The sequence below is a fragment of the Convolutriloba macropyga genome, chromosome 6 (assembly GCF_964194025.1).
Source record: "Convolutriloba macropyga chromosome 6, txConMacr16.3, whole genome shotgun sequence".
Lineage (NCBI taxonomy): Eukaryota > Metazoa > Xenacoelomorpha > Acoela > Convolutidae > Convolutriloba > Convolutriloba macropyga.
The window spans coordinates 56,549,319-56,569,423 of NC_134473.1; the positions used below are offsets into that span (position 1 = coordinate 56,549,319).

Genomic DNA, 20,105 nt, shown 5'->3' on the forward strand with positions numbered 1-20,105 from the left:
TATTTTGTAAACTTGAAGCTAGTTGTTTTGATATTGATGACTAAATAGAAATTTTGAAAAAAATAGACCTTCAGCTCAATAAGCATAAAAAGCATAATAAGTATAAAAGCATGATTTTAGGTGGAGGGCTATGCTTATTTATGCGGGTGTGCTTATTCTAGTATTTTGTGATAATGTCCTAAATATTTCTTGTTTTAGATTTAAAACAGACAGTTACAGAGATATATATCTGTCACGAAACGAAACTCGTCACGAAACGAAATTTGATGATTAGACGAAAAAATTGATTTTACAACAAACGGTACGAGAAAAGGCCAGCAGGAGTAATATAATTGCTACAAACTTTGTTTTAGAGCAGTTAATAATAATATGCCTACAAAGGGATGCTACAAATATATAACTGGAGCTTAAATTTTGCGCCCGAAGAAAGTTCGATTCACGTGTTCGACGCACAAGTGTTTCAAGGCATCTGTGAAGGATTAGCAGAAAAGACTAGTAGTTTTATTGTCTGGATAGTTCAAGCTAAAATTTCAGTGTAGTTTTGCAGTGTATACAAGTGTTCATTTCTGGTCATGTTCATAGTAAGTTTACTGTTTTTCGAAGCGACTGAGTCAATATACAATTTCTTGAAATATCATTGCATAAATTGCAAATTTTGTAGTCAGTTTTGAGTGTTAAAGCTCAATTTCGTCTCCAAAAGAACTGCTCTGTCCATCACTTTTATCGTCTTCGTCTACTTTATCGAAAGCAGTGGAAAAACTTGCCCTGAAATTTCTCTTTTCCTCTACAACTTTCGAGTTTGAAATTTCTGCCTTTCCATCCGAAGACCATGAATCTTTGCTCGTTTCTGTTGACGACCTAAAAAGACAGAAAACAGAGCCCAATATTAACGTGCGATCGTCCCCTCAAAAGCGCCGCAGCTGATATAAAAAAAGACATTAATGAGACTCCACACCAATAAAAAAAGACATCAATAAATGAGACTCCACACCTTTAGGTGAAAAAAAAAACAATCGAATATCGAATATTTATGTCATACACTAAGGTCATAAAAACGCATTCAGTAGAATCGGAAAATTTTGATGAGAATTCTTAATGAAGAATGAAATTTTGGTTGATGCTTTTTTGCTCTCACAGAGACTGCCAGTTCTAAATTGACTTGATTTGCATGCCAGTTGATGCATACTCCTAGTTGTTGCCGGTTAAGCAGAGATCAAAATACAACATAACTGGACCACTACAGTGTGTCTCGTTGTTCTTCCGTTCTGCATTTAAACACCTGCATTAAAAAAGACCAACGGGACCCCAATTAATCACTTCAAATTTGTTTGTGAGGAACTTTTAGAAAATCAACGGTACTTCTCTTCTTCCAGTTTGTCCTCCTTGTCCTCAGGACTGATGACATTTATCCGTCTCCTGATTCCACCACTTCCACCTCCTCCACCAGAGAGGCTTCCATCCAGTGGTGTCCTAAACGAACAAATAGACATAAACGACTAACGTCGGGCAAATGCTCTCAAAAGACCGGCAAGCGATTGGTTTCGGTAGTAGCTGGGGCTTAGGCATGCTAGCATTATTGGGCGGAAGAGGGGTGTGTGGTTGAGGTGGCTGAACGGCAGGTGGTTCCAAGTGACCTGTTGGGATGAGGGTAGATGGGGCAGTGTTGGGGGGAGGGGCGGTTGGATGGGACGGTGAGTGGGATGTGATTGAGAGGTCCAAAGTGGCAGGTGGAGAAAACGGTGGACGGGGGGATGTTTGGGGGGCCGAGTGTGCGGTGCGGGGGTGACTGAGGGGTTTAAAGTTTGAACATTAAGAACAGCCATTCACATCATGAAAATGTCTGTAAAACAGTTTCTGTCGATCGCATACTTAGCGACTAGTAAAGAACAAGGCCACATTATGCAATCACGGTTTACCTGTTTACCCCGTTAATAAGAACGAAAAGTTGAAAGCCATGAAGAAAAATCGTTCAAGTGAAAACTTGCATTAAAAAAGATGACAGGACTAATAGAATTGCTAAAAACTTTGTTTTGGAGCAATTGGTAATTAAAGAGAGAATTGAAACCACAGTACAAACAGTACCCTATCACTCATATTAATAGCACGAATAACCGACTAATGTTGGGCAAATTTCTCTCAAAAGACCGGCGGGCGGTTGGCGTCGGTAGTAAACAGTTGGGGCTGAGAGATAAAAAGCATTAGGGGGAGGGGGTCAAGCGTTGGTGGTGGAACAACAAGCTTTGGATGGGGTGTCAAACGATTGGGGCAGTAGGTTTGGGAGGGCTGCATAAAAAGTGGGTTGAAACCCTTAATTAGCGGAGGGTCGATGGGAGGAGTGTTAGTAGGAGAGTTGAGTGGGGTAACTTAGGAGGGAGAGAGAGGATGATTGGGGGTATATGAGCTGTTCAAGGACATAAAATTAAGAACTGCCCTTCACACCGTGATTTTGTCTCCACAAAACAATTGCATACTTAGTGATTACTAATGTTTAAAACTCTAAAAGAGCTACTCAGCCACTTCATATCCTCCGAGATTTACCTGTTTATCCCGTTTACGGCGACGAAAAGTTGAAAGCCATGAAAAAAATTGGTCAAGTGAAAACCTGCCTTAAAAAGAAAACAAGACTAATGTAATTGCTGAAAACTTTGTTTTAGAGCAATTGGTAATTGAAGACAGAATTGAAACCACACCATAAACAGTACTCTATCAATTAAAATAATAGCAAATATAACCATTTATTGTTGGGCGAAATTCTCTCAAATCAACGACGGGGGTTGGCGGATGGCGGCGGTTGGCGTCGCTAGTAAACATCTTCGGCTTAGGGATATAAGCATTAGGGGGAGGGGGTCAAGGGTTGGCGGTGGAAGAACAAGCTTTGGTTGTGTTGTCAAACTATTGAGGGAGTAGGTTTTGAAGGGAAGGCCAAAAGGGGATTGAAATCGCCAATTGGAGGAGCGTCGGCGGGAGGAATGTTAGTGAGAGAGTTGAGTTGGGGTGACTTAGGTGGGACAGGGAGGATGAAAGGAGGTAAATGAGGTGGTTAATGGCTTAAGATTAAGAACCGCTCTTCATACCGTGAAATTTTCTCCACAAAACAATTGCATTACTAATGTTTAAATCTCTAAAAGAGCTACTCAGCCACTTCCTATCCTCCGAGATTTACCTGTTTATCCCGTTAATGGGGATGAAAATTTGAAAGCCATGAAAAAAATTGGTCAAGGGAAAACCTGCATTAAAAAGAAAACAAATCTAATGTAATTGCTGAAAACTTTGTTTTAGAGCAATTGGTAATCGAAGACAGAATTGAAACCACAGTACAGACAGTACTCTATCACTCAAATTAATAACAAAAATTACCAATTAAAGTTGAGCGAATTTCTCTCAAGTGACCGGCAGACGGTTGGCGTTGGTAGTAACCAGCTGCGGCTTAGATATAGAAGCATTAGTGTGGGGCAAGAGTTGATGGAGCAAGGACAACCTTTGGACGGGGTGTCAAACGATTTAGGGAGCAGGTTTGGGAGGGCTGGATCAAAAGGGGGGTTGAAACTTTCAATTAGCGGGTGTCGATTGGAGTGTTAGTGAGAGAGGTGAGTGGGGTGACTTAGGTGTACAAGGAAAATGATTAATAGTAATTGATTTGTTCAAGGAGATAAGATTATGAACCGCCCTTCACACCGGGAAATTGTCTCCAAAAAACAATTGTATAATTAGAGACCACTGATGACTAAGTCTCTAAAAAAGCTATTCGGTCACTTGATATACTCTGGTAATTAACTGTTCAACCCATTTTGAAAATTTGAGAGCAAAAAATTGGACAAAAAATTAATAAAGCGACGAACCTGCAATCTCAAACAGATATTACGAAAACAGATCCAAAAGAAATTAAAAATTTATCTTCTCATTAAATGCTGATACGCTATTTTTCAATAAGAACTTCTATAATTTGTTGCAGCTTCTGTTACTTGTTCTTAAACAACCATCATTTAGTATGACATGGCCGATAAAAGTTTTGCAGTAACTCATTATCAAACATTAAAGAGGTTTTCTGGCCGGCCCCTGGGTCTTGAATAATGAGGAGAATGTCAAAAACAATGAAAAAAACTGAACGTTTTGCCACAAAAAAAACTATAATTCGCGATGTAAAAATGTTGAATACATTCCATTAGCACCCGAAACTATGCATTAACCTATTATCAAACCCTAGAGGAAGTCCTTTTAGAACTAGGACTGATAAAGCTCAAAAAATGGCATAAAACTTGATAAAAGCTGTACAAAAAAAAGTATAAGTGTTTGTGTTTCGTGTTTTTAGCGAGCGGCTTTTGTCAGTAGCCAGACATGGGGGGGTGCAATGGAGGCTGGTGGGGGCGACAGTGAGGTTGGGGGCAACAGTGCTCGGTGGCTGGAGACAAAAGTGGGGTCCAACAGTGATGGGTTTTCCACCTCTAAGAACCACTCTTCACGAAATGACTATAAGTCTCCAAAACAGTTTGAGCTAAAACTGAGCTTAAGGGCTCTAAGAGCAACTAAATTCCGCTAGGCGCTACCTGTTTATCGCGTTTTTGAGGATTTTACCTCAAATAGGTCAGCCGAAAAATCGGCGAAACAAAAAACGCATAAACATAGCTTGCAGGCTGACAGGAAAAAGCCGCATTAGCTTCGTAGATCTGTTGTCTCCAAAAAACAGTTAAGAAATAGACCAACAAAATTACTCTTTTAATTAAAGGATGAGATGTTATAGTCTGATTAGCAGTCTGTATAAATTATTGCTGCCTCTATTAGCTGCTCCCAATGAACCTTCGTTTAGTGTAATTTACATTCACTTGACCTTATCTTTTTAATTAAAGTAAATAAAAGTCAATATCAAAGTGAGGAAGTAATTTTTGAGAGTGAGGTAAGCCCCATGTGACCAAACGCCATGTGACTTAAGCACGCAAATGAACAAAAGCTTCTCTCCAGTAAGAGTGAAAAATGACGTCACGCAAACAGTTCAATTCAAATTGTATAAACGAATGAACAAAAAGCAGGTTTGAAATGATTGTGACATCCTGAGGCTGTTTTACAAATTCTTATCGACGAATCAAATTATTGAATTTACCAATGACCTGTCTTTTAATTGAAGCAAATTGAACTTAAGTTTCGCAGTGCAGAAGACATTTTAAGTAGTGAAATATTTGACGACGAATCAAAGATATCTGGCTACAACCGAATCCTTTAAATTTTGTGTTAGAGCTGTTCTTCTTTATCTCCTCGGAGTTGACGAGACTATTTGGATCAAAAGTTCATAACAAAAAAAGACAGAATCTATAAAACAAAAAAAACCGGTACGACATCATTTTAAGAGCACAAGAAAAGACTAGAAAATCTAATATAATTTCAACAGACGACACTCACTGTGGCTTCATGATACCGTATTGTTTTATATTACATTAAATGTATCTGGTAACGTTGACAATTTGATAGAAATTTTGGGATAGAAAAATAATCAGGCTAAAAAAATTGACCGGGCTAAAAATTGTGCTAAAATGACTTAAAATCATTTCTGAAAAAAGGCACAGATCCGCTATTAGCCCCCAAAAGAGGCAGTCTGAAAACATAAGTCAGGAAACACTCTTAGAAAACAAAATGACTTCAACAATAGGAAAACTAAATTTAAAAGGACACAAAAAATACTAAACTAAACATATCTTGGATACAGCGAACAGAATGAATAAAAAACATTGCAAAACAGAAATGAACCTGAAAAAAAACAAAAGGAACAGAATAACACTCAAACGCATAAAATTCTATATCAAGAACAAAGGTTCAAAAAATTCAAGAAAAAGTATATATCACAAACTAAAAATTTGCGTGTTTCGAGTTTTTAGCGAGCGGTTGTTCGTCAGTGGCTAGACGCGGTGGGGGGGGGGGGGGGGGCAGTGGAGGCTGGTGAGGGGGGGGGCGACAGTGTGGTATGGGCAACAGCGCTGGGTGGGTGGGGGAAATATTGGGGGGATCAACAGTGAGGGGGGTCTTCCACCTCTCAGAACCACCCTTCACGCCAGGAGTATAAGTCTCCAAAACAGTTTGAGCTGATACAGAGCTGAAAGGCTCTAAGAGCATTTAATGCCCGCTGGGCGCGACCTGCTTATCCCGTTTTTGAGGATGAAAAATCAAATGGTTTAGACTTAAAATTGGTCAAGCAGAAAATCGCATAATCATAGCCGGCAGATTCCTAGAAAATAGCCATAATATATTTGTAGATCTTCAGTCTCCAAAAAAAACATTAAAAAAGACAGACCAAAAAATTACTCTTTTAATTAAAGGATGGGTTGTTATATTTTGACTAAGAATCTCATAAGTTATTGCTGCCTCTATTAGTTGCTCCCAATTAACTTTCATTTAGAGAAATACACATTCACTTGACCTTATTTCGAAGTCAGGAAGTCATCTTTGAGAGCGAGCTAAGCCCCATATGACCAAAATTTTAAGCACTCAGTAAACAAAAGCTTCGCTTCACTAGGAATGAAAAAAGACGTCTCAAACACAATTCAATTCAAAATGTATAAACGAATGAACAAAAAGCAGGCTTGAAATGAGAGTGACATTCTGAGGTTGTTTTAAAGAATCTTAACAGCGGAATTTGTGAATACATAGCAGGACGAGTCCCCAATTACTATCTAAAATATTGAAATTACCAATGACCTGCCCTTAAACTGAAGCAAACTGAACATAAGTTTCAAAGTGCAAAGGTCATTTTATGTAGTGAAGTAAGTGACGTAAGTTCAGAATCTAAATATACCCGGCTACAACCGAAACCATTAAGTTTTGGGTTACAAATTTAATCTTTACTTACCGAACCGGAGTTGACGAGACTATTTGGTGCAAAAGTTCATAACAAAAAATGACTGAAACTAGCAAACAAAAAAAACGGTACGACATCATTTTAAGAGCACAAGAAAAGACTAAAAAAATCTAATACACCTTTGACAGACGATATTCACTGTGACATTTTGATACCCGAGCCTTTCAAACTACATAAAATGTATCTGGTAACATGACAATTGGATAAAAATATTAGAAAAAATGATCAGGGATAGAAAAAAAATCAGGATCAAAAATTGACCGGGCTAAAATTTGTGCTAAAATAACTTAACATCATTTATGGAAAACTCAGTGATCTGCAAATAACTCTCAAAAGAAGCAGTCTGAAAAGATATGGCAGCAAACACTCTTAAAAAACAAAATGCCTCCAACAAAAGGAAAATTAAATTTAGGAGGACTCAAAAAACACTAAACGAAACGTTTGCTGGATATAGCGAACAAAGTTAATGAAAACTATTGCAAAACTGAAATGAACTGAAAAAACAACAGGAACAGAATCGCTTTCAAACGCCTAAAATTCTAGACTAAGAATTTCACTAAAAACTATATATAAGCCAAAGTAAGTAAAACTAAATCCAATAAGTCGAGGTGCTACACTCTATATGAAATGGGTAGCGTACAAAGTTAGTTTTGTACGCAACTGATCTGACAATGATGAAATTTAATCTTTTTCGAACAAGAATTTAGTGACAATCCAAATCTAGGTCTGAGGGAAACGATAGAATGATGCAGACTAGAGCATGATAATACGTAAACATTGCCTAGAAAACAAGAAAACAAAAAAACTACTTCGTTAGCTTTGTCAATTAAATATCAAACAAGAATCTATTGTTTAAACTAAAGTGTTGAGAGGGCTCAAATCTTCAAAACCTTAAACTAATTTGCAAAAAATGATGTCAAAATAAAGTTAAAACTGCGTTTTTGAAGCAAACTTTCGCTGGATTACAAAAACAATACTAAAAAACTAAATCAATTGTTCATAGAACAAAATTAAAATCCATGCTGCTGCCCAGAAAAGTTCAAGCTACCAATTAAAACTAAAAAAAACTAATTAAAACTAAAAACAAATCAAACAAAAATTGGATCACTATAAGTACAGTTATTGAAACAAACTTTACTAAGTTAAAGAGAAGCACCTAATGCATGAGTTATCAAGAGGACGTTATCAAGAATTTTCAAGAAACTTTCCTTTCAGTGAGCCTAAAAGAGAACAAAGCAATGGAAATATTCCAGAAATTAAAACCTAGTTCATAGATTGCCTGAAAATAGCCGCCAAAGAAACAGACCAAAGAAGGGACATTTTTAAATTGCTGAAATGTTGAATTTTGATTTAATCTGTTTATTTAATCGGATTTAGTTAGGGAATCTGTTTAACTTATTGCTGTTTCTGTTGGCTGTCTACCTCAAATAACCATTATTTAAAGGGACACGCACTCAGCTGACTTTATCTCTTCAAAAATAACTTCAGTGTGAGATAAGATAGTTCATTTTGAGAGTGAAGTAAGTTACATGAGACGAAAAAGTTTATCATGCGAATAAAAGAACACTTTCCACAAAAAACAAAAGATTCACTCCACTAAGAGTAAAAAATGACCCCACGCACGCAGTTCAGTTGAGATTTTTTGAACGATTAAGCAAAGGGCAGACTTGAATTGATTGTGATATCATATGGTTGTAAAAAAATGTCTTGACGACAAAATTTAAAAACAATATAAACAGAAAGCCAATAATAGCATCAGCTATCGTTTTGCGGTTTTCAATAGAAAATATAGAAATATGTGCCTATTTTGCACTCAAAACTCAAAATTAGACTTTCAAGAACTTTTTATAGTCACGTTCAGAGAGCTAAATATGATTGCAGGATTGGTCAAGAAATTTTCATACGAAAACCAAAAAGAACAAGCCAAAAGCGGTCAAGAAACGTCGATCTATCTGTGCTTGTTTCTAAAAGAACACAAGAAAGCGATGCGTCTACAGAGGGTTTAGGGGCAGCTCTGTAACAATTAGACCATGAAGGCTGGAAAACAGTTCCATTCGCCTAACGTTTTTTTATATTCGGTTGGATCCAGATTTAGTATCAACGACATAGATTTTTTGGGGGTGGTATGGGCCATAGAATATTCAAGCATTATTTATTTCGGAAAAAAAACAGTCAGCACAGACCATCGGGCATTACTCTCAATTAAAAAAGAACATTGCTCAAACAAATCCTGTAACAGCAGCTAGGAATCAAAACATTTGCCAGGGAAAAAATGGGCCTAGTTGAGTACAGCTTGCTCGGGCCTTATCAAGTTGCACCCAAACAAAAAAACATTTTACGATGATCAATTTGTGGTAGCAAAACTAGATTTATTGAAAGGCAGCGCGAAACGTTTTCTTTTGAAATAAATCAAATTTTGATTCAATCGCTTGCCGAACACCAAATTTGCTCAAAATTGCTAAAAGAAAGTAAACGATGAAACTATCAAAATGCTACTTTGCAGAAAATGAAAGCAAATGACTCTTTCAATTTCTCGAAAAATGGTATAGGAAAGTTCGAAACTAAAAAAAGCGCGATCCTTTATCTTTAACCTCCAAACACATTGAAAAACTAAGATCATTTCTGGGATCTGTGTACCGTGTTACTAATTGATACCGATTGTGGCTACAATGTGCCACCCGTAAGACCATTATTAAAAATTCACAAAAATACAGTTGGACAGAAAACTACAACATACACATTGAAGAAATCTTCAAAAATCGAACAGCATAATCAACTGAATTTTGATTTAATCTGTTTATTTAATCGGATTTAGTTAGGGAATCTGTTTAACTTATTGCTGTTTCTGTTGGCTGTCTACCTCAAATAACCATTATTTAAAGGGACACGCACTCAGCTGACTTTATCTCTTCAAAAAATAACTTCAGTGTGAGATAAGATAGTTGTTTTTGAGAGTGAAGTAAGTTACATGAGACGAAAAAGTTTATCATGCGAATAAAAGAACACTTTCCGCAAAAAACAAAAGATTCACTCCACTAAGAGTAAAAAATGACGCCACGCACGCAGTTCAGTTGAGATTTTTTGAACGATTAAGCAAAGGGCAGACTTGAATTGATTGTGATATCATATGGTTGTAAAAAAATGTCTTGACGACAAAATTTAAAAACAATATAAACAGAAAGCCAATAATAGCATCAGCTATCGTTTTGCGGTTTTCAATAGAAAATATAGAAATATGTGCCTTTTTTTGCAGTCAAAACTCAAAATTAGACTTTCATGAACTTTTTATAGTCATGTTCAGAGAGCTAAATATGATTGCAGGATTGGTCAAGAATTTTTCCTACTAAAAACAAAAAAAAACAAGCCAAAAGCGGTCAAGAAACGTCGATCTATCTGTGCTTGTTTCTAAAAATTACTTTTCGAAATTGAAAGTTGTTCACTGAACGCAGCGCATAGACAAGACTGCACAAGACAACAGACGAAATCAGAAAAACAAGTGTAGGAATTGCGGTCAAGCATTGCAACAAAATCACAGAGAGAACTATTGCACTAGGAAAAAATTGCAAGACTGTGGAATGCCCAACCACTTTGCAAAATTGTGCAAAAGCCACAATTGAAAAATAAATAGGTGCAAAAAATCGAAAAATATGCAGAAACTGAAGAAGAAACAAAAAATAATGTAGAAAACTACAAAAATTTGTACCATTCCGTCTACGATTCTTTCACCAGAAGACAATTGTGTGACAGCAATAACCAATGGCGAGTACCATGAAATGACACCGCAAAAATTGACAACTAAAATAGGAAATAGTACACTATACTTGACTCCGGAAGAACACAAGAAAGCGATGCGTCTACAGAGGGTTTAGGGGCAGCTCTGTAACAATTAGACCATGAAGGCTGGAAAACAGTTCCATTCGCCTGTCGTTATTTTATAATCGGTTAGATCCAGATTTAGTATAAACGAAATAGATTTTTTGGGGGTGGTATGGGCTATAGATTATTCAAGCATTATTTATTTCGGAAAAAATACAGTCAGCACAGACCGTCGGGCATTACTCTCAATTAAAAAAGAACATTGCTCAAACAAATCCTGTAACAGCAGCTAGGATTCAAAACATTTGCCAGGCAAAAAATGGGCCTAGTTGAGTACAGCTTGCTCGGGCTTTATCAAGTTGCACCCAAAAAAAAACATTTTACGATGAGCAATTTGTGGTAGCAAAACTAGATTTATTGAAAGGCAGCGCGAAACGTTTTCTTTTGAAATAAATCAAATTTTGATTCAATCGCTTGCCGAACACCAAATTTGCTCAAAATTGCTAAAAGAAAGTAAACGATGAAACTATCAAAATGCTACTTTGCAGGAAAATGAAAGCAAATGGCTCTTTCAATTTCTCGAAAAGTGGTATAGGAAAGTTCGAAACTAAAAAAAGCGCGATTCTTTATCTTTAACCTCCAAACACATTGAAAAACTAAGATCATTTCCTGGATCTGTGTACCGTGTTACTAATTGATACCGATTGTGGCTACAAGGTGCCACCCGTAAGACCATTATTAAAAATTCACAAAAATACACTTGCACAGAAAACTACAACATACACATCGAAGGAATCTTCAAAAATCGAACAGCATAATCAACTGAAAAGAAAAACTATTACCCAAATTAGGAAACAGAATAAAATGCGGTGCGTCTAAAGAGGGTTTAGGGGCAGCTCTGGAACAATTAGACAATGAAGCTGGAAAAAAATTGCATTCGTCTCCCGTTTTGGTTGAATCCAGAAGATATAGTATCAACGACCTAGAATCCTTGGAGGGTGGCATGTGCTACAAAACAATTCAACCATTTGTTTTGGGCAAAAAAATTACAGTCATCACAGACCATCGGGCAATACTCACAATCAAAAAAGAACATTGCTTGAAATAAATCCTATAACAGTAGTTATGAATTAATCAGCAGTAATGAAACAAACTAAGAGTGCAAAATGACCCCCCTCACGCAATTCAGTTGAGAGTTTATGGACGATTAAGCAAAGGGAAGACTTAATTTGATTGTGATATCACATGGTTGAAACAAATCATGATGACAAAATTTAAAAACAAAGAGAAGGCCAATAATAGCATCAGCCATCGTTTTGCGGTTTTTAATAGAAAATAGAAATATGTGACTATTTTGCGCTTAAAACGAAACATTAGACTTGCAGGAACTTTTTATAGTCATGTTCAGAGAGCTAAATATGATTGCAGGATTGGTCAAGAAACTTTCATACGAAAAACAAAAAAAACAAGCCAAAAGCGGTCAAGAAACGTCGATCTATCTGTGAATGTCTCTAAAATTCATTTTTCGAAATCGAAAAGTTTTCACTGAAAGCAGCGAACATTTAAAAGGCTTCTCTTGTTCAGTTAAAATTAATTGATACGACAATTTTACTTATTCATACTTTTACGTCAGAAAATCGTTTGAACGAATTTTACTTTCGGTAAAAGAAATATTACTCCTCGTCGAGTTGTAAAACAAACCAAAAGAAGGCTCGTCTGTGGTTATGGTACCCAATCACACGCTCTGCCCTAGAAACAGAAACGAACACCGACTCTGAAAGTAATTCGATTCCGCAAAAATTCAAAAACGAAAACATAGGCCACATATACTACTATTTATAGTAACCAGTACATATGCTAACTAATTTTCTTACAGATTTGTAAGAGATAACGAAAAAAGTTAATCCCACTTTTCGTTTTGCAGAGGAGGGAATGTGGTACACAGGTACCATGACTTGTACCTATTTCACCAGTTTTTATTGGGCATAATTGTTGTTAGATTTGTTTATTTCGGATGTTGAGAGATTTCACATTGCAGTTTCTAACTTACTTCCTTGTTCATAATTTTTGCAGCTTTGTTGCTAAATTTGTTAATCCATTGGAGTAAACACTTTCTTCTGTTCATGTAAAAACTTTCTAGCAGTCATGCCTTAACTAGCCAATTTAATTTTCAGTCATTCATTTGATTTGATGAGATTGACTACTGAAATAAAACTTCAATAAAATCGTTCTATCCGCCCAATGAAACTGGTATGTTGTTCAATCGTCGACGAAACCTTCACTTTGTTGAGCGAGATGGAGTACCCAAACAAAGCTAGCCATCCTTGCCATGGAGGAAATAACCCTGGACACCCTACTTCGTAAAAAAATCCCGCAAATGTAACCCTTGCAACGGAACCGACTAACGAACAGCCCTTTGATAATACCACAGAAGCTACAAAACGAGAACGCAAAAAAAGAATTGCTCACCACCTGAAATCGAGCTGGGAGCTCAAATGTAAAAAAAAATGAAACCGAATTACTATGTTGTGACCGACTCTTGGATTTTTGCAATCAAAAACGCGTCTCTCTTCCATATTTGAGCATTGGAACCGAGGGAGACAATTGTTAAACACAAAATAGTTTCACGCAGTCATCAACGAAATGACAAAACTAGAATTATGGAAGCTAAGGAAACTATCGTTCATTAGAGAATTAGACCTCGTAAGATCACGTCCGACAGATTTCTTTTTTATCAAGAAAACAAAAGAAATGGGAGACTGTTGAGCTATATTGCAGCAAACTAATGGAATGAGCCAAAAATAGCAAATTCGCAGATTGTAAAAAACAGTTAAACAATACGTATTCATATCCAAGATTTAAGAATAAGAAATGCCAGCAAAATTTGCTCCGTTAAACTCAAGAGCCAAGTACAGCTTTACAAATAGCCATAGATATGGAGATGGGACAAAAAAACGAATTGAATATAACTAAAACGACACAAGTCACCATCAGCATCACGGTACGAAATACTTGTGGTTTTGGTACCGCTATACGACCCAAAGAATCAATCAACAACACAATAGACGAAATCAGAAAAACAAGTGTAGGAATTGCGGTCAAGCATTGCAACCAAATTACAAACAAAACTTTTGCACTAGGAAAAAAGTGCAAAAGTGTGGAATCCCCAAACACTTAGCAAAAATGTGCAAAAGCCACAATTTAAAAATAAATAAGAGCAAAAAATTGAAAACTATGCAGAAACCGAAGAAGACGTAACATAATAGGGAAAACTACGAAGATAGGTACCACTCCGTCTACCATTCATTCACCAGATGACAATTGTGTGGCAGCAATAACCAATGACGAATACCATGAAATGACACCGCAAAACGTGTAAACTAAAAATGGAAACAGTACACTATACTTGACTCCGGAAGAACACAAGAAAACGATGCGTCTAAAGAGAGTTTAGGGGCAGCTCTGTAACAATTAGACCATGAAGGCTGGAAAACAGTTCCATTCGCCTGTCGTTTTTTAATATTCGGTTGGATCCAGATTTAATATCAACGACGACTTAGAATTTTTGGGGGAGATATGGTCTATAGAATACTCAAGCATTTTTTATTTGGGGAAAAAATGCAGTCAGCACAGACCGTCGGGCATTACTCTCAATTAAAAAAGAACATCGCTCAAACAATTTCTATAACAGCAGTTAGGAATCAAAAGATTTGCCGGGCAAAAAAAGGGCTTGGTTGATTATAACTTGCTAGGGCCTATCAAGTTGCACCCAAAATAACACATTACGATGAGCAATTTGTGGTAGCAAAACTAGATTTTTTGAAAAGCGGCGCAGAACGTTTTCTTCTGAAATAAATCAAATTTTGATTCAATCGCTTGACGAACACCGAATTTGCTCAAAAATGCTAAAAGAACGTAGACGATGAAAACCGGAGGATAAAAATATCAAACTGCTATATTGCCAATAATGAAAACAAGTGGTACGGTTACAATTTCTCTAAAAGTGGTACAGGACCGTTAGAAGCAAAAACAAGCGCGATTTTTAATCTAAAATCACCAAACACATTGAAAAGTAAAATCATTTCTGGGATCTGTTTTCCCATCTCAGTAAATATTTATAGAATTTGGCAAAACAGTGCCACATTTAAGACCTACTACTGAAAAGGTCAGAAATTTAGGCTTGATCAAATTATGAGTCAATCGCGCCGCAATTGGATGCAAATCAATCAATAACAAAAATTGGCAAGAATACAAGTGAAATTCTTAACCTTGCGGCGCGATTAGAAGGCTTGAAAACAATTCACACAAATTTGCAATTTAAGGCTAAAAAACATTCATCCAAATGAAAGCACAAATTTATTGACCGCACTGAGAAAATCACACCACCAATTCGATAGCCCTGATAAAGTCAGTTAATCTTCACTCTAATTTTCAAAAAATTTCCCGGCAAATTCTCAATCTTGTCCAAATGCCAAAAAGAGCTAAGCAAAGTACACCATTCAGAGTACGATTTGACGACGATCTTCAACAATCTGCATCACAAAAACAAACATCAAACCCCCAACAACAGATGGCATCCTGCTCCAACAACCCCAATGGACATCTAGGCAGATGCTTTAAACTTCGCTCTAAGCAAGATCGTTACTTAACGCCTACTAGTTTGCCTTACAGCAAATAAAGTGATACTAAAAATGTCCGAGATTGTGTGCTGACATGGAACGAGGGAAGATGCAAGCAGCTGAGTCTCAGCGTTCACAATTTTTGGCGGGACCTATGTAATATCAAAATGGATCTGCGTCAAGACCCTACAATCCATCAGAAAATGTCGAAATTGAGGCAATTCACTCAACACATCACAGAAGTTGGGGATGACTGATATGGCCATCTGTGCATGGTCGCTATATATGAACAGGAATATACTTTCAAAAACTTCAAAGTTGGAGCCCTGCATCAAAACATGTCAAAAAATTAAAACCCGTTACACCAACATATTGCACCAATATATTACACCAATATATTGCACCGGTTACACCAATATATTTCACATAAAAACCTGCCAAGAACCTGATGAAAAATTTCAAATTGACTTTGGCGGATCGATTTATAATGAAAAAAATTAGAAAGTTCAATTTTTTACCTGCACTCGTTTCTCTAAATTTCCATCAGCAGAAGTCTATGAACACGCTAATACTTAGAAATATTCAAGATTTTATTTAAAAATACATCCTATTACACGGCGTTCCGCAGCACCTTTGCTTTGACCAAGCAAGCAGTCAAATTTCGATGTAAATCAGTAATTTTTGTGAGCAATACAAAATTGAAAAATCGCGGCTTCAATCAAAGACCGCAGGGATATTTAGTTAGTAGAGCGCTTGACTCAAACAGTTAAACGTAGATTTGCATGTATTAAAGAAGCTGCTAAATCGCAATTCAATTTGAAAAGCTCAATTAACTCTTTAAAGTACCAGCTTAGCAAACGTATTAAGAAGACTCAGAAAAAAGACGAATTGAGTCACTTTTCGGCCCAAAATCAAATGCAACCTTGAACAATATATGCGCTAAGCCAAAATCTAAAAAAAATGTCTTATCGAGAAATTTTTGACAAATGTTTAGATCAAGCTACTGCTCACTGAACCACAACGTTCCCAAGGTCAAATGGGAAGACCAAGTCTGCAGTGACAATAAACAAGAAACGAAAAAAAAACAATTATTTCGCTACAAGATTGAAAGGTAATTGATTAAAACTTCAGATGAAACGCGCTTGATAAAGATTGAAGGACTAGACCGCCAAATTCTTAGAACGGGGGAATCTCTACAATGAACGCTGGCAAATTAAATTCCAGCTAATAAACGCTCGAATATTTGCATGTGCTATTTGAGGTCCTAGCATCCGGCTCAACGATCTTCAAAGACGATGATTTCACTTACACAATCAAGGAATCGGGCAAAATTACAGTAACCGTAATAAAACCAGACATGCTGAACTTTGGCACACAAAACCAAAAGGACACTCGCCTCAAAAATTACACAAACAAACGGCCAAAATCAGCGTCAGGGCAAATTATCAAAAAAAGAATGGCAAAACACGCAAGCTGTCTAAAAAGAAAGAGGAGGGCGTTAAATGAATTTCCCGGAAACCTCCTGTGCACGACGGCAGTATCGTTTTTTAGCTTAATTTGAACTTCTCCGGGGCACTCAGATTACGAATACCATAAAAAAACCGTCCATCCACCAACACAATTCCTGAGTAGCAGTTGCCCGCGAAACACTATAGAAGCACAAAAATCTCTAAAGCCTGTTTCGCACCGCCAATCAGCATTAAAAAGATAATCGGCCTAAACGCACCGCGAATCGACAATAAGTACCGTTGCGAAGAATTGCGTACAACAGCGGCTTCGTGGTTGTCAATAAAAAAGTGCTAAAATTAGAAACAAGTGCCAAGTGAATTCCTATCAAACGACAAGCATTTGGCTGTGGCAGTATCCAGCTTTTGTTTATAGAGGCTAGCTTAAGCTTCAAAAACATGCATTTTTTGTAGTGGGACTTAAGCACGTGGCTAGAGCTGAAAAAAATGGGGTAAATTAGGATGTATAGAAAACCACGAATAAACTGGTCTCCACAAAACAATTTAATCTTTTCTCAGCACCATCTGTGAGTTGACCTAGAATCTAATTTGAAAAGCTAAACTAACTCTATAAAATACAAGTTTATAATATGCAGACAGAAAATTCTAAACCTAAGCATATTTGACGCGCATTTTGCCCTCAAACAATATACACCTTTAAGCACATTTTGCACTGAGCCAAATCTAAATAAACTGTCTGATCAAAATTACATAAATAAAAATTTAGACCACGATATTGGTTAGTGGGCCATCCTCATTCCCAAGGACAAATCTGAAGACCAAGACTGCAGTGACGCTACAATGAGACCAAAAAACCAACAAAGTTTGCGACGGGAGTGAAGGGTAATTGGGTAAAACTTCAAAGGAGTCGCGGTTCATAAAATTAGAAGGACTGGACCGTCAGCGCAACAGGCCAGTGATCTAAGGAAGAAAGTAAAGGGCGGCAAACAAATTGCCTGCAAAGAACTGTTGACTTCATTATCGTTTCATCGATCACTTGGAACTATTTCAGGGCACTCAAAGTACAAACACCAGTGAAGCCAGCACATCAACTGCCACCATCCCCGATTAAGAATACACAGACGGCCAAACTCCAACAAAACAAAAAGTGAACCAGCAAAACAAAAAAGAAACAGCAAAAGAAACCGCACCACAAATACAGATTCATCAAGAGAGTCAATAGTATGGTGCCCTGCGGTATCGACTACTTGAAAAGGCTGCAAAAGGAGCAGCAATCTGGCAAAGGAACACAGCAGTCAACACGGCTCATCCAAAGCAACCCCTTCGCTTTTTCTCCAGTACGGCAGCAAACCGTTGTAGTCGAAGGCATACAGACCTTCGCGGAGCGAAACCACACTCCAACTACGCATATAGAAATTGGACTGACTTCGCCACAAGTTGCACCAGTGATCCAAACCTGCGATTAAAAAAACTTGTACTCAATAATACGCTCTGCCATAGAAGCAGATATGAACACCAACTCTGATATAAATTAGATCCCGCCAAAATTCAAAACCAAGAAACATCAGTCACATATTCTAGTATTTTTGGTAACCAGTACAAATGATGTCCAATTTTCCTACAGATTCGTAAATTCTAACGCAAACAAAGCTAAGCTTTACTTTCGTTTTGCAGATGAGGAATTGTGGTACACAGGAACACTAACTTGTACATAATTCACCATTTGTTTGTTTGGTATAATTCTTAATAGATTTGTTTTTATCAAGTTGCATTTTTTAATTTACTTCTTTGTTCATACCTTTTGCAGCTTCGTTGGTGTTTTTTCCTCCATTGTTGTACACATTTTCTTCTTTTCATGCATATATTTTCTAGCAGCCATTCCTTGACTGCCTAAGTTAATTATCATTCTTTCATTGGATTTGTTGAGATTCACTACTGAAATAAAACTTCAATAAAATTGTTCTATCCGCCAAGCAAAACTACTCTGTAGTTATAATGGGCCGAACCTCCCCGCGAATCAATATGAAAACACAAAATTCTTATGCCTGTTTCGCGAATCAGCACTAGAAATATAATAGGTCTAAACGCACAGCGAACCAACAAGAAATTTCGCAGCAAAGAATTGCGTACGACAGTGGCTTCGCGGCTTATAATAAAAACTTATAGGAGACTAATGCCGAGCGAATAGCTCTCAAACAACATGCAAGCATTTGGCTGCGGCGGTAGACAGCTTTTTTGTGTATTGAGGCTAGCTTAAGCTTTAAAAAACGTGCATTAGGAGTTAATTTGTTTAGGTACGTGGCTGGAGCGATATAGAAAACGGCGAATGAACTGGTCTTCACAGTATAAAAACATCTTTTCTCAGCAAAATCTGTGAATTGACTTAGAGACTAGCAAGGCTCTAAGAGAGCTGCTCAGCGGCTCTAAGAGAGCTGCTCAGCGGTTGAGGCCACTAAGTCAAAGACGCCAGACGAAACATTGTTCAAGCAGAAAATTGTATTGAAAAAGCCCGCCAAAATATGCTTTAAAAAAGACTGCGTAACTAATATAATGTGTCACAAATTTCGTTCGAGAACATTTAATTATCCAGACAAAGGAAATAATAGCTAAAAGCTTCTTTTTAGAGCTAGTGATATTGAAAATATTTTCAAAACTCTCAATCCAAGAAACAGTACCTTATGTGGGGTTGACTTTGGCCGATGTGATCAGTTGATGTGTTAATACTGATGGCAGGAGTAGTCACTCCCCCACTGTCAGATGGTCCCACTTCACTCAAGTTGGAGTGCTGACGCGGTAAGTGATGTTGCAAAGCTGGGCGCGTGTCTAAGCTGGATGAAAACGATCTGAAAAAAATAAGAACAAAGTATACAAAGTAACATGATTATGAATCAGTTCTAGGCAGGTCTTTTTAGTATTTAAGTTTTAAAAGTAACTGTATTAGACTTCCGATTCGACTTGCCCTGTACTGATATTGACTTGGAATTTTGTTTGGGGACTAGCATGCGAGCTTTCCATCATTTGAATTCATTGATATGGAGATCGTTGTGTCCTAACCACAATATTTTACTATGCACATAATAGACAATCGGGAACACGTTAAATAAACTCCGAATGACGGATTTAATTTATATGAGCTCTATATGTTTTTTTACCTTTTTAGTTATTTGGTTGAACGCAAAAAAATGAGTGGACATGTTCTGCATATTTGAGACTTCACTAGAGCAAATTTTTCTTTCTAGATATCAAAGAATAGAAGGCAAAAATTACAAACAGATGTGATATTAAGCTTCTGGTAATCCAATTTCAGCCTTTTTCATATTTTGACTTCAAAACAAAAGCTCTTTGTATGATATTGCTTACGGT

The 20,105-nt window shown here is 37.1% G+C and overlaps 1 protein-coding gene across 1 annotated transcript in view; it reads right to left on the reverse strand.

Moving 5' to 3' along the window:
- Positions 1 to 498: 498 nt before the first annotated feature.
- LOC142341067 (uncharacterized) overlaps positions 499 to 20,105 on the reverse strand; it is a 131,543-nt gene continuing 111,936 nt past the window's right edge. The window contains exons 14-16 of the mRNA XM_075391918.1: positions 19,418 to 19,585; positions 1,360 to 1,470; positions 499 to 858 (exon numbers count right to left, since the gene is read on the reverse strand). Coding sequence (XP_075248033.1) covers positions 675 to 858; positions 1,360 to 1,470; positions 19,418 to 19,585 — 463 coding nt within the window. The 3' untranslated portion in view covers positions 499 to 674. The remainder of the gene's footprint in view (positions 859 to 1,359; positions 1,471 to 19,417; positions 19,586 to 20,105) is intronic.